This window comes from Engystomops pustulosus, chromosome 6 (genome assembly GCF_040894005.1).
Source record: "Engystomops pustulosus chromosome 6, aEngPut4.maternal, whole genome shotgun sequence".
In the NCBI taxonomy this organism is placed as follows: Eukaryota; Metazoa; Chordata; class Amphibia; order Anura; family Leptodactylidae; genus Engystomops; species Engystomops pustulosus.
The window spans coordinates 12595956-12610995 of record NC_092416.1 but is presented as its reverse complement, the minus strand read 5'-3'; the positions used below and the strand labels follow the sequence as shown (position 1 = coordinate 12610995).

The 15040-nt window shown below is 46.1% G+C and overlaps 1 protein-coding gene across 1 annotated transcript; it reads left to right on the top strand.

Annotated features, from left to right (window-relative positions):
• The first annotated feature begins 7165 nt into the window (after window positions 1–7165).
• Window positions 7166–8801, top strand: LOC140134580 (hepcidin-2-like). Its single transcript, XM_072154993.1, has 3 exons — window positions 7166–8107; window positions 8431–8496; window positions 8614–8801. Exons 1-3 carry the CDS (start codon window positions 8033–8035, stop codon window positions 8728–8730), a joined length of 258 nt encoding a protein of 85 aa, XP_072011094.1. The 5' UTR covers window positions 7166–8032; the 3' UTR covers window positions 8731–8801.
• Window positions 8802–15040: the final 6239 nt, after the last annotated feature.

The window sequence follows — 15040 nt, the reverse complement described above, 5'->3', positions numbered from 1 at the left end:
TTCTGTGTTTTTACAATATTTTTTTGTGACTCAGAATGAACTTTTGTGGAAAAAAGTATTTCACATAGTTATTATGAAGGAACAAAGACATTTGTACAACCAAGGATGGGATTGGGGTGTAAAGGGAACAATGCTATGTTATAATATAACAGCAATGTTAATTTCATGTTAAAAAATGTATCGGTGGCTTTAAAATTTCTTAACAAAGCCTCAAAAATGTGATTCTGTGCCACAAAATATTCTGTGGGACAAATGTGCCAATCAAACAAACCAACCAATCAAATATTTACGTTACTCCAAAGTAGCCAATAGGCATAGTACCTGCTTGAAGTAGCTAATAGTCAAATCACCTACTCTCATCAGTTAATAGTCATAGCACCTGCCTTTAGTGCCTGCTCCCAGTAGCCTATAGTCACAGTGCCTGCCCTTAGTAGCCTATAGTCACAGTGCCTGCTCCCAGTAGCCTATAGTCACAGTGCCTGCTCTTAGTAGCCTATAGTCACAGTGCCGGCCTTTAGTGCCTGCTCCCAGTAGCCAATAGTCACAGTGCCTGCTCCCAGTAGCCTATAGTCACAGTGCCTGCTTCACAGCAGCCAATAGTCACAGTGCCTGCTTCACAGCAGCCAATAGTAATAGAGCCTGCCTTGGCACTAGCCATTAGTCACACCTGCTTCACATTAGCCAACAGTCACAGCTGTTGTTCTGGGCTATGTTTTTATATTATGTTCTAAATTAATAATATACATTTTATTGAACAATGCTGGACAACCTTTTCCGTGAAGAATTGTCACAGTGCCTGCTCCCAGTAGCCTATAGTCACAGTGCCTGCTCCCAGTAGCCAATAGTCACAGTGCCTGCTCCCAGTAGCCTATAGTCACAGTGCCTGCTCCCAGTAGCCAATAGTCACAGTGCCTGCTCCCAGTAGCCTATAGTCACAGTGCCTGCTCCCAGTAGCCTATAGTCACAGTGCCTGCTCCCAGTAGCCTATAGTCACAGTGCCTGCTCCCAGTAGCCTATAGTCACAGTGCCTGCTCCCAGTAGCCAATAGTCACAGTGCCTGCTCCCAGTAGCCTATAGTCACAGTGCCTGCTCCCAGTAGCCTATAGTCACAGTGCCTGCTCCCAGTAGCCAATAGTCATAGCTCCTGCTTGGAGGAGCTAATAGTCAAAGCGCCTTCCCTCCCCTGCTTGCAGGTGGCTATACCAGTAGCCAATAGACAATAGTCACATGTGGCCTGTGTAGAGGAGCTGAAAGCCCCTGTGTGCTGCTGCGATAAGAAGTCTGTCTTGTTTCTTGTGATTTTAGCAACTGGTTTATCTAATTAACTTACTATAGGGAAGGCTTCAGAGCTGAAATCCTCCTGCATCCCCTGCAGTTATAGTGACATGTCATATACACACAATAGTTAGTCTCTCTCACTGATTATAACCTCTTATATCGCTCCTGTATACATTCAGGGTCACTGGTGGATATTATTTGTGTTATTAGTGGATTGGGAGGAAGATCCCCGGAGCCCAATGACTGCGGCTGCAGGTGTTATTGACGTGTACAGCGCCGGGGTGTCCGCCGCCATCCGATAAGAGGTGATTGTGTCACCTCTCAGGGACATGCACCCTCTGACAGCCAGCGAGGTCAGCGCCTGCCGCCTATGGCGCCCCGGGGTCTGGGTGCTGAAGACTCACAGGAGCCCAGGACATGTGGACTTCAGCCCGGGACATGGAGCAAGGGAACCCAAAATGTATCCACACAGCCGGCTGTATCACACGGGATAAGATTAGATACATGCCTCAGCAGACTGTATCACACAGGATAGGATTAGATACACAGCTCAGCAGACAGTATCACATATAAGATTAGATACACAGCTCAGCAGACAGTATCACACAGGATAGGATTAGATACATAGCTCAGGAGTATCACACATGATAGGATTAGATACACAGCTCAGCAAGCAGTATCACACAGGATAGGATTAGATACATAGCTCAGGAGTATCACACATGATAGGATTAGATACACAGCTCAGCAAGCAGTATCACACAGGATAGGATTAGATACACAGCTCAGCAAGCAGTATCACACAGGATAGGATTAGATACACAGCTCAGCAGTCAGTATCACACAGGAGAGGATTAGATACACAGCTCAGCAGACAGTATCACATTATGGGATTAGATACATAGTTCAGCAGGCAGTATCACACAGGATAGGATTAGATACACAGCTCAGCAAACAGTATCACATTATGGGATTAGATACATAGTTCAGCAGGCAGTATCACACAGGATAGGATTAGATACACAGCTAAGCAGACTGTATCACACAGGATATGATTAGATACATAGTTCAGCAGACTGTATCACACAGGATAGGATTAGATACACAGCTCAGCAGACTGTATCACACATAATTAGATACACGCCTCAGCAGACAGTATCACACATGATAGGATTAGATACACAGCTCAGCAGACGGTATCACACAGGATAGGATTAGATACACAGCTCAGCAGACAGTATCACACAGGATAGGATTAGATACACAGCTCAGCAGCTAGTATCACACAGGATAGGATTAGATACACAGCTCAGCAGACAGTATCACACAGGATGGGATTAGATACACAGCTCAGCAGACAGTATCACACATGATAGGATTAGATACACAGCTCAGCAGACAGTATCACACATGATAGGATTAGATACACAGCTCAGCAGACAGTATCACACAGGATAGGATTAGATACACAGCTCAGCAGGCAGTATCACACAGGATAGGATTAGATACACAGCTCAGCAGACAGTATCACACATGATAGGATTAGATACACAGCTCAGCAGACAGTATCACACAGGAGAGGATTAGATACACAGCTCAGCAGGCAGTATCACACAGGATAGGATTAGATACACAGCTCAGCAGACAGTATCACACAGGAGAGGATTAGATACACAGCTCAGCAGACAGTATCACACAGGAGAGGATTAGATACACAGCTCAGCAGACAGTATCACACAGGAGAGGATTAGATACACAGCTCAGCAGACAGTATCACACAGGAGAGGATTAGATACACAGCTCAGCAGACTGTATCACACAGGATAGGATTAGATACATTGCTCAGGAGACAGTATCACACAGGATGGGATTAGATACACAGCTCAGCAGTCAGTATAACACAGGATAGGATTAGATACACAGCTCAGCAGTCTGTATCACTCAGGATAGGATTAGATACATAGCTCATCAGACAGTATTACACAGGATAGGATTAGATACACAGCTCAGCAGGCAGTATCACACAGGATAGGATTAGATACACAGCTCAGCAGGCAGTATCACACAGGATAGGATTAGATACACAGCTCAGCAGACAGTATCACACAGGATAGGATTAGATACACAGCTCAGCAGACAGTATCACACAGGAGAGGATTAGATACACAGCTCAGCAGGCAGTATCACACAGGATAGGATTAGATACACAGCTCAGCAGGCAGTATCACACAGGATAGGATTAGATACACAGCTCAGCAGACAGTATCACACAGGATAGGATTAGATACACAGCTCAGCAGACTGTATCACACAGGAGAGGATTAGATACACAGCTCAGCAGACAGTATCACACATCATGGGATTAGATACACAGCTCAGCAGACAGTATCACACAGGAGAGGATTAGATACACAGCTAAGCAGACAGTATCACACGGGATAGGATTAGATACACAGCTCAGCAGACAGTATCACACAGGAGAGGATTAGATACACAGCTCAGCAGACAGTATCACACATCATGGGATTAGATACACACAGTTAATTACATTTACATTATTGGTTTAGATACCTCCGCTCAGTTTGCTTTTATAAAGTATTACACAAATAGACTTAGATACAGTGGTTTAGGTGACAGTCTGACATATAAGAGGCTTAGATACACAGCTCAGCAAACGGTATCTGAGATTAGATGTTTATTTACAAAGGTTCAGCAGGCGGTATCACATTATAGGCTTGGATACACAGCTCAGCATTTTCCTCCTCCCTTTGGCATCTGTCCACTATATGAGGCATTTGGCACTATGTGACTGGTTTCTGACAAACCTCCTCCTGGGACGGGGATAGTAGACATTCCCATCCTGGACAGGCCACCCCCAATATACTGACCCCCAGATAAGCCTCCCCCTGAGAGGCTGCCCTCAATATACTGAGCCCCAAGAGGCAAAATGATGACCCTGGAAGCTCCTAACAAGCTGGGAACAAGAAGCAGCATCACAAGACACTGACCCCCAAGAAGCTGCCCCTTAAGTAGTCCTCAAGAATCTGACCCACGAGATACTGACCCCGAAAATCTGCTCCACAAGATACAGACTAGGAGCTTCCCCGTAAGATGCTGACCCCCAAGAAGCTGTCCCACAAGATAACCCCAAAGCAGCTTTACCACAAGATCCTCTTTTCCCGAAGCTGAACCCCTAGAAGTCGTTCCCAGGTTACTGATTTTCAAGAAGCTCTCCTACAAGATGGTGACTTCCAAGAAGCAAAACTTCTGTCCCGCAAGATGCTGTCCCCCAAGTACCTATCCTAGAGGTTGCTGCTCCTCAATACTACTGACTTCTGAGAAGATGCCCTCAAGATGCTCATCCTCAATAAGCTCTACAAGATGATGACCCTCAAGACGCTGTCCTACAAGAAAATGACCCACATGATACTGACCCTGAAAATACTCACCTTCAAGTAGTTGTTCCTAGGTTACTGATTTTCAAGAAGGTGTCCTACAATATGATGACCCTCAAGAAGCTGTCCTACAAGTTGCTCATCCTCTAGAAGCTATCCTATAAGATGATGACCCTCAAGAAGTTGTCCTACAAGATGCTCATACTTTAGGAACTAGCCTTCAAGATGATGACCGACAAGAAGCTGCACCACATGATGCTGATCCTAAAGATACTCAACCTCAAGTAGTTGTTCCTAGGTTACTTCAAGAAGCTTTCCAACAACATGATCACCCTCAAGAAGCTGTCCTACAATATGATGTCCCTCAGGAAGCTGTCCTACAATATGATGACCCTCAAGAAGCTGTCCTACAATATGATGTCCCTCAGGAAGCTGTCCTACAATATGATGTCCCACAAGAAGCTGTCCTACAATATGATGTCCCTCAAGAAGCTGTCCTACAATATGATGACCCTCAAGAAGCTGTCCTACAATATGATGACCCTCAAGAAGCTGTCCTACAATATGATGTCCCTCAAGAAGCTGTCCTACAATATGATGACCCTCAAGAAGCTGTCCTACAATATGATGACCCTCAAGAAGCTGTCCTACAATATGATGACCCTCAAGAAGTTGTCCTACAATATTATGACCCTCAAGAAGTTGTCCTACAATATTATGACCCTCAAGAAGCCAAGAAGCTGTCCTACAATATGATGACCCTCAAGAAGCTGTCCTACAATATGATGATTCTCAAGAAGCTGTCCTACAATATGATGACCCTCAAGAAGCTGTCCTACAATATGATGTCTCTCAAGAAGCTGTCCTACAATATGATGTCCCTCAAGAAGCTGTCCTACAATATGATGACCCTCAAGAAGCTGTCCTACAATATGAAGATGCACAAGAAGCTGTCCTACAATATGATGATGCACAAGAAGCTGTCCTACAATATGATGATCCTCAAGAAGCTGTCCTACAATATGATGTCCCTCAAGAAGCTGTCCTACAATATGATGTCCCTCAAGAAGCTGTCCTACAATATGATGACCCTCAAGAAGCCAAGAAGCTGTCCTACAATATTATGTCCCTCAAGAAGCTGTCCCACAAGATAATGACCCTCAAGAAGCTGTCCTACAATATGATGACCCTCAAGAAGCTGTCCTACAATATGATGACCCTCAAGAAGCTGTCCTACAATATGATGTCCCTCAAGAAGCTGTCCTACAATATGATGTCCCTCAAGAAGCTGTCCTACAATATGATGTCCCACAAGAAGCTGTCCTACAATATGATGACCCTCAAGAAGCTGTCCTACAATATGATGACCCTCAAGAAGCTGTCCTACAATATGATGTCCCACAAGAAGCTGTCCTACAATATGATGTCCCTCAAGAAGCTGTCCTACAATATGATGTCCCTCAAGAAGCTGTCCTACAATATGATGTCCCACAAGAAGCTGTCCTACAATATGATGACCCTCAAGAAGCTGTCCTACAATATGATGACCCTCAAGAAGCTGTCCTACAATATGATGACCCTCAAGAAGCTGTCCTACAATATGATGACCCTCAAGAAGCTGTCCTACAATATGATGACCCTCAAGAAGCTGTCCTACAATATGATGACCCTCAAGAAGCTGTCCTACAATATGATGTCCCTCAAGAAGCTGTCCTACAATATGATGACCCTCAAGAAGCTGTCCTACAATATGATGTCCCTCAAGAAGCTGTCCTACAATATGATGTCCCTCAAGAAGCTGTCCTACAATATGATGTCCCACAAGAAGCTGTCCTACAATATGATGACCCTCAAGAAGCTGTCCTACAATATGATGACCCTCAAGAAGCTGTCCTACAATATGATGACCCTCAAGAAGCTGTCCTACAATATGATGACCCTCAAGAAGCTGTCCTACAATATGATGACCCTCAAGAAGCTGTCCTACAATATGATGTCCCTCAAGAAGCTGTCCTACAATATGATGACCCTCAAGAAGCTGTCCTACAATATGATGTCCCACAAGAAGCTGTCCTACAATATGATGACCCTCAAGAAGCTGTCCTACAATATGATGACCCTCAAGAAGCTGTCCTACAATATGATGTCCCACAAGAAGCTGTCCTACAATATGATGTCCCACAAGAAGCTGTCCTACAATATGAAGCTGTCCTACAATATGATGTCCCTCAAGAAGCTGTCCTACAATATGATGTCCCACAAGAAGCTGTCCTACAAGATCCTCATCCTCAAGAAGCTGTCCCAAATCTATAGACCTCTTAGAAGCTGTCCAACAACTATTAACCCCCAAAAAGCACCAGAAGATTCTGACTCCCCACAAGATGAACATTCTTAAGAACCTGTCCCTAAAACTCAAATATGTCTATAGTTCTGTGACCTATTTTTTTTCTGAGGGTTTAACATTTTTCCATGAATTTTCACTTTTTCTGTTTGTTTTGTGTTATCGCTGATGATACAATAAATCCCCAAATTATTTCCTCACTTTTTCTTATTCCCGGACACTTTGGAAGTTTTGTTTATTTTGGAACCTAAAATTTCAAGTTACTGAAAACGAGTCGATTTGAGCAGGAGATAAGTGCGAGGCCTCCTGACGCCAGGGCTGGTCGGTGGTGACCTCGTGTACGACCTCCGGCCTGGACCCTGCCCATAAATAGTCTCCTGTCCCCAGGTGGAGCAGCAACAGAGACTGAGCTCACCTGCTCAGACCTCCACCTGCTGGACACTCAGTCCTCCACCTGCTGGACACTCAGACCACCATTACCCGGACACTCAGACCTCCACCTCCCGGACACTCAGACCTCCACCTCCCGGACACCAAGACCTTCACCTCCCGGACACTCAGACCTCCACCTCCCGGACACTCAGACCTCAACCTCCTAGACACTAAGACCTCCACCTCCCAGACACTCAGACCTCCACCTCTCGGACACTCAGACCTCCACCTGCTGGACACTCAGACCTCCACCTCCCGGACACTCAGACCTCCACCTCCCGGACACTCAGACCTCCACCTCCCGGACACTCAGACCTCCACCTCCTAGACACTCAGACCTCCACCTCCCAGACACTCAGACCTCCACCTCCCGGACACTCAGACCTCCACCTGCTGGACACTCAGACCTCCACCTCCCGGACACTCAGACCTCCACCTCCCGGACACTCAGACCTCCACCTCCTGGACACTCAGACCTCAACCTCCTGGACACCAAGACCTTCACCTCCCGGACACTCAGACCTCCACCTCCCGGACACAAAGACCTCCACCTCCCGGACACTCAGACCTCCATCTGCTGGAGACCATGAAGACCCTCACCCTCTGCCTCCTCCTCTTCTCCGTCCTCCTCCACCAGTGTTTCGGTGCCTCCATCACTGCGGTAAGTCCACAACTATAGTCACTTCTCCTCTTTGTGTTACAATGTTTCCTTCCCTGAGCCATTTCTCATTCCTGCAGCACTTTGTATCCTCTTCTCTGCGCTGCTCCTGAATCCTCTCCTTGTAATGTAGTAGATGTTAAACATCTGTTACATTGTTGCTGTTAACAGTTCTTGCACTAGAGGTCTGTATACGTCTAGATGCAGTGAGCTCCCTCTAGTGGTGACTTCTATATGCTAGAAATGTATCAGATCTTTCTAACGCTATGCAGACGATTTGGAGTTCTGAAAAACATCAGAACTAATCCTCATTCTCTATATTACAGCACAGTGAAGCTGCAGATTCTGCAGAACATCTTGCCAGCCCGAACATGATGGAGTCACATCTACAGGTGAGTGTGTGATTGTGTATGGACACGCAGATGTGATGTATCTAAGATATGGACCAGCTCAGGACCTTGCTCCAGGTCATAGTCAATGTCCTTCTGACCAGTTCCTTTATATTACAGGAGGCTCCTCATAGAATAAGGCGCTTTTCACACTTGTCTATCTGCCGCTTCTGCTGCGGCTGCTGCAAGAGACTGCAAGAGGCTGCAAAAGACTGCGGGATCTGCTGCGTGACCTAAGACATCAGAAAGCCTCAAGCGCAGAGAAGTCATGGACCCCGCGGTGGGTGACCGCCGACCCAAATCATGTCAAAGGGGCTTAATACTTCTATGAATATTTTGTAAATAATCTTCTAATATGGACTCCTTAAAGGGATACAGACGGCTGTTTTCTAAGGAGAACAGTCCTGAGCTGAATCTAACAGTCTCCTTCCTATAAATGTCCGAAATTATCATCCAGAGTTATTGCATTTTACAGATCACATTTCTGATATGAATTAGACGCTGCCTCCGGAGGAGAAAAGGGGGTACTGCAAGTCATGGAAGAAAATAAGAAATTATAACAAGAGTAACTTTACTGTAAATGTGTCAAAGTTTATTCATTGATCAGCCAAAAAATCTGGGTAACAAACTGTGGAGTTTGTGTCTGGCCCTTTAAAAAAAAAAAAAACACAATGATATTCAATTTTTTTTTTTACATAGCAAATTCCCTGCACGTTCTCCCTCGCATTAGGTCATGGAAATATTTTTTTCTATTTTTAACTGACAAATTGGATTTTATTTCGTAACTGACAAATTTGAATTTGAAATTTTTGAAAACAAAAATTTTAACTTTGAATTAACAGTTTAGAATCTGCAATGTATCTAGTAAAAAAAAAAAAAAAAAAGTATTTGTTTAATTTTGTCCATTTCGGAGGCCAATGTCAGACCCTGGTTTGATTCTTTGTGCCAATCCCCACCAGGACCACCCCTCGCCTTATTTCCCCTCTCACCCTCTATCTCTGTATTTATACCTGTTGTATTATAAGCTGTTTGTGTTGATGTATATATTTTTGTACAGATTTTTTTTTTATAGCAGTAAAAATTCTGAAAACAGGAAACCTCATTTATTTCTGGATTTTCATTCATTGCTGGTTATTGAAATCAGATATACGTGGCTTTATTTCTAGAAACAGCGCCACCCACAGCGCCGCAGGTTGTGTGTGGTATTGCAGCTCAGCTGATTCAATATCGAGACATCTTTATTTTATAGTAACAGTATATTTCACAGCGCTTTACAACACACAAAATATGACATATGACAACATATCACAGAGTAATAACATGGTCATATGAAACAACAGGAATAAGGTTGCTGTTCACAAGAGTTTACAATCTATACTGCAATCCTGCACGCAGTGTATAATCCAATCTGGGGCTCTTTTAATTACAATGTAGCCAGATTATTCTAATTTTGTAGCGTCCCTTTAAATGGAGATTGTGGCCCCCTATCAGTAAATATTGATCATTACCTGTAGTTATAAGTAACATCTTTGGTGCCATCTAGTGGACCCTGGGTGAACTGCATTAGATCTCAGTCCATCTCTCAGGATGGTCCCATTGAATGTGCTGGGTTTGTCATTGTCTCTGCTCAATAAAGTTGGAGGTTACAGAATAACTGAATTTAAATGGAATGTTAAAAAATTAAGAATGTTACAAAAAATGCAACATAGAGGAAAGTTAGCAGATGGGAAATATATGATTGCTCTTAATTCCTTCACAAACAAAATTGGTACATGCTCCGTACCCCAGAGTGTAATTACCCCAAACTATATGATGCCCCCATGCCCCTTACAGAATGTATAACGCCTTGTATGCTGCCACCAACCTCCAAACTAGACAACTAGTCCTAACTACTAATAATGGCCCCCTCCTTCATCCCCTCCCCCCACCGACAATTTTGTCCAGGATCCTCTTAAAGGGATTTGTCAGCAGGTGTGACCATAGAAAGCGGCAGCCAGTGTTAGGGCTTTTCCCTGAAAAAATGTGTATTCAGACCTTTGTGTGTTCAGCAGGACTGTGATATATGGATTTATATTCCAGGATTGTCCTCACACTGCTGTGTCCCCCTTACACTGCTGTGCTCTGTTCAGTAAGTGTTAGGTATTGTCACTGGAGAGATGTGTAACCATCCCTTTGTGTAGGTTTTTAGAAGCACCCGGTTTCCAGGATTGTAGCCTCTCCATATGCACTTGAGGTGTCCTCACACTGCTGTGCTCTGTGCTCTCTGCAGGCAGTGTTAGGTGTTATCCCTGCAAAAATGTGTAATCATTCATTTGTTCATATGTTGTTAGTAGCAGCAGGACTGATAGATGGATCTATATTCCAGGATTGGAATTTATCCAATGCACTGGGGGCATGTCCTCACACTGCTGTGCTCTGTGCTCTCTGAAGCCAGTGTTAGGTATAGTCCCTGGAGAGATGTGTAATCAGACCTTTGTGTATGTTGTTAGTAGCAGCAGGACTGTGATATATGGATTTATATTCCAGGATTGTAATTTATCCAATGCACTGGGGAATTGTCCTCACACTGCTGTGCTCTCAGTTCTCTTTATTGAGCTGCCCTATTATAGTAAATGGTCCAAATGGTATTCAAGCAGAAGTTTGCTACATCTTTTGTGCAGTGTAGCAAAGGTATTAACTAACATGGGCATTACCGAAGTGTGGCTGCACAGAGCACAGCAGTGTGAGGACATGCCCCCAATGCACTAATAACATACACAATACAATATAAAACTGCATTGATCCCTTTTGGGAAATTGAGTTATACACACACTGTCCGAGCCTAAACTACATAAAAACAGCAACACATGGAACATAAAATCGATAGAGATTTGAAATTTAGGCGTAAGGGGGGGGGGGGGGAGGATTTGGGGGTGTGGGGGGGGGGGGTTGGGTGTGTGTTTGGGGAGGATTAGGTTGTGTGTGGTGGGATTGGTGTGTGTGCGGGGTTTGGAGGGGTGTGTGTAGGGGAGGGTTTGGGTGTGTGCCGGGGGGGGGGGGGGGTTGGGAGTGTGTGCCGGGGGGGGGGGATGATTGGGAGTGTGGGGGGTTTGATGTCAATGATACGGGCTGATGGTGGCAGCAGTTCTAGTCTTGTAGGTAATTGATTTGTGCATTTTGATGGCTATTGGGACAAAGGAGTTCGGAAATCTCTGGGTTCAGAAGTTTATTTGGTGCCATCGATCATCGAACCTTGCGCAGCCGTATGCAACACATTAGAGCTCATTTACTAGGGTTTGCGCGGCTCATTTTCATCGGACTGTACGTCTTTTTCGGGATTATATACGGACGATGCACTTACATGCACCAGGAAGAAGAAGGTGAACTCCAGGGACCTGAGCGGGGAAGCGACACATGCAGGATATCGGGTGCAGGATCTTAGTGACTCCCTGCACAGCGCATTATACACGGACAATGCACTTACATGCACCAGGAAGAAGAAGGTGAACTCCGGGGACCTGAGCGGGGAAGCGACACATGCAGGATATCGGGCGCAGGATCTTAGTGACTCCCCGCACAGCGCATTATACACGGACAATGCACTTACATGCACCAGGAAGAAGAAGGTGAACTCCAGGGACCTGAGCGGGGAAGCGACACATGCAGGATATCGGGCGCAGGATCTTAGTGACTCCCCGCACAGCGCATTATACACGGACAATGCACTTACATGCACCAGGAAGAAGAAGGTGAACTCCGGGGACCTGAGCGGGGAAGTGACACATGCAGGATATCGGGCGCATGATCTTAGTGACTCCCCGCACAGCGCATTATACACGGACAATGCACTTACATGCACCAGGAAGAAGAAGGTGAACTCCAGGGACCTGAGCGGGGAAGTGACACATGCAGGATATCGGGCACACGATCTTAGTGACTCCCCGCACAGCGCATTATACACGGACAATGCACTTACATGCACCAGGAAGAAGAAGGTGAACTCCGGGGACCTGAGCGGGGGAAGCGACGCATGCAGGATATCAGGCGCAGGATCTTAGTGACTCCCTGCACAGCACATTATACACGGACAATGCACTTACATGCACCAGGAAGAAGGAGGTGAACTCCGGGGACCTGAGCGGGGAAGTGACACATGCAGGATATCGGGTGCACGATCTTAGTGACTCCCCGCACAGCGCATTATACACGGACAATGCACTTACATGCACCAGGAAGAAGAAGGTGAACTCCGGGGACCTGAGCGGGGAAGCTACACATGCAGGATATCGGGTGCAGGATCTTAGTGACTCCCCGCACAGTGCATTATACACGGACAATGCACTTAGTGGGGAAGTGACACATGCAGGATATCGGATGCACGATCTTAGTGACTCCCCGCACAGCGCATTATACACGGACAATGCACTTACATGCACCAGGAAGAAGAAGGTGAACTCCGGGGACCTGAGCGGGGAAGCGACACATGCAGGATATCGGGCACACGATCTTAGTGACTCCCCGCACAGCACATTATACACGGACAATGCACTTACATGCACCGGGAAGAAGGTGAACTCTGGGGACCTGAGCGGGGAAGCGACACATGCAGGATATCGGGTGCAGTCTCTTAGTGACTCCCCGCACAGAGCATTATACACGGACAATGCACTTACATGCACCAGGAAGAAGAAGGTGAACTCCGGGGACCTGAGCGGGGAAGCGACACATGCAGGATATCGGGGGCACGATCTTAGTGACTCCCGCACAGCGCATTATACATGGACAATGCACTTACATGCACCAGGAAGAAGAAGGTGAACTCCGGGGACCTGAGTGGGGAAGCTACACATGCAGTATATCGGGCGCAGGATCTTAGTGACTCCCCGCACAGCGCATTATACACGGACAATGCACTTACATGCACCAGGAAGGAGAAGGTGAACTCCGGGGACCTGAGCGGGGAAGCGACACATGCAGGATATCGGGCGCATGATCTAAGTGACTCCCCGCACAACGCATTATACATGGACAATGCACTTACATGCACCAGGAAGAAGAAGGTGAACTCCAGGGACCTGAGCGGGGAAGCGACACATGCAGTATATCGGGCGCACGATCTTAGTGACTCTCCGCACAGCACATTATACACGGACAATGCACTTACATGCACCAGGAAGAAGAAGGTGAACTTTGGGGACCTGAGCGGGGAAGCGACACATGCAGGATATCGGGCGCAGGATCTTAGTGACTCCCTGCACAGCGCATTATACACTGACAATGCACTTACATGCACCAGGAAGAAGAAGGTGAACTCCGGGGACCTGAGCGGGGAAGCGACACATGCAGGATATCGGGCGCATGATCTTAGTGACTCCCCGCACAGCGCATTATACACGGACAATGCACTTACATGCACCACAAAGAAGAAGGAGAACTCTGGGGACCTGAGTGGGGAAGTGACACATGCAGGATATTGGTCGCAGGATCTTAGTGACTCCCTGCACAGTGCATTATACACGGACAATGCACTTACATGCAGCAGGAAGAAGAAGGAGAACTCCGGGGACCTGAGCGGGGAAGTGACACATGCAGGATATCGGGCGCACGATCTTAGTGACTCCCCGCACAGCGCATTATACACGGACAATGCACTTACATGCACCAGGAAGAAGAAGGTGAACTCCGGGGACCTGGGCGGGGAAGCGACACATGCAGGATATCGGGCGCACGATCTTAGTGACTCCCCGCACAGCGCATTATACACGGACAATGCACTTACATGCACCAGGAAGAAGAAGGTGAACTCCTGGGACCTGAGCGGGGAAGCAACACATGCAGGATATCGGGCGCATGATCTTAGTGACTCCCCGCACAGCGCATTATACACGGACAATGCACTTACATGCACCACGAAGAAGAAGGAGAACTCCGGCGGACCTGAGCGGGGAAGCGACACATGCAGGATATCGGGCGCACGATCTTAGTGACTCCCCGCACAGCACATTATACACGGACAATGTACTTTCTGTGAACTCCAGCACCACTGTAAGCAAATATGCCCCAATATGGCTGCGCAAGTTTAGTGACCGCGCATGCGCAAAAAGTGGGACAAATATCCTGGAGGCACATTACCTGCGCTATATAACAGTGTGCGGACCCATATATACAGCGCCGGCTATATGGCTGCAGGACAGTATATAGGTCACGTATAACAAGCTTCTTTGAGTATTATGATTATTGTAGATTTATTGTGCAGCAAACACTTGTTTATGTAACTATATTTCACCTGTTACTGAGCTCGTACTTATGTTATTATATATAACTTATAGTGACATTGCCTGAAGTGTTGTATTGTTCCCCTCTAAATGGACTTTTTTGATGATAATTCTTGTTATGAATAAAGAAACACAATTTTTTATTTACTTTACCTTTTTTTTGGGATTTATGTTGTCAGATAAAGATGTGTATTGGCTGTGTATGCGCCGTGTATGCGCCGTGTATTCATTGTGTATTCGTTGCATATTCGTTGCATATTCGCTGTGTATGCGCTGTGTATGCGCTTTTTATT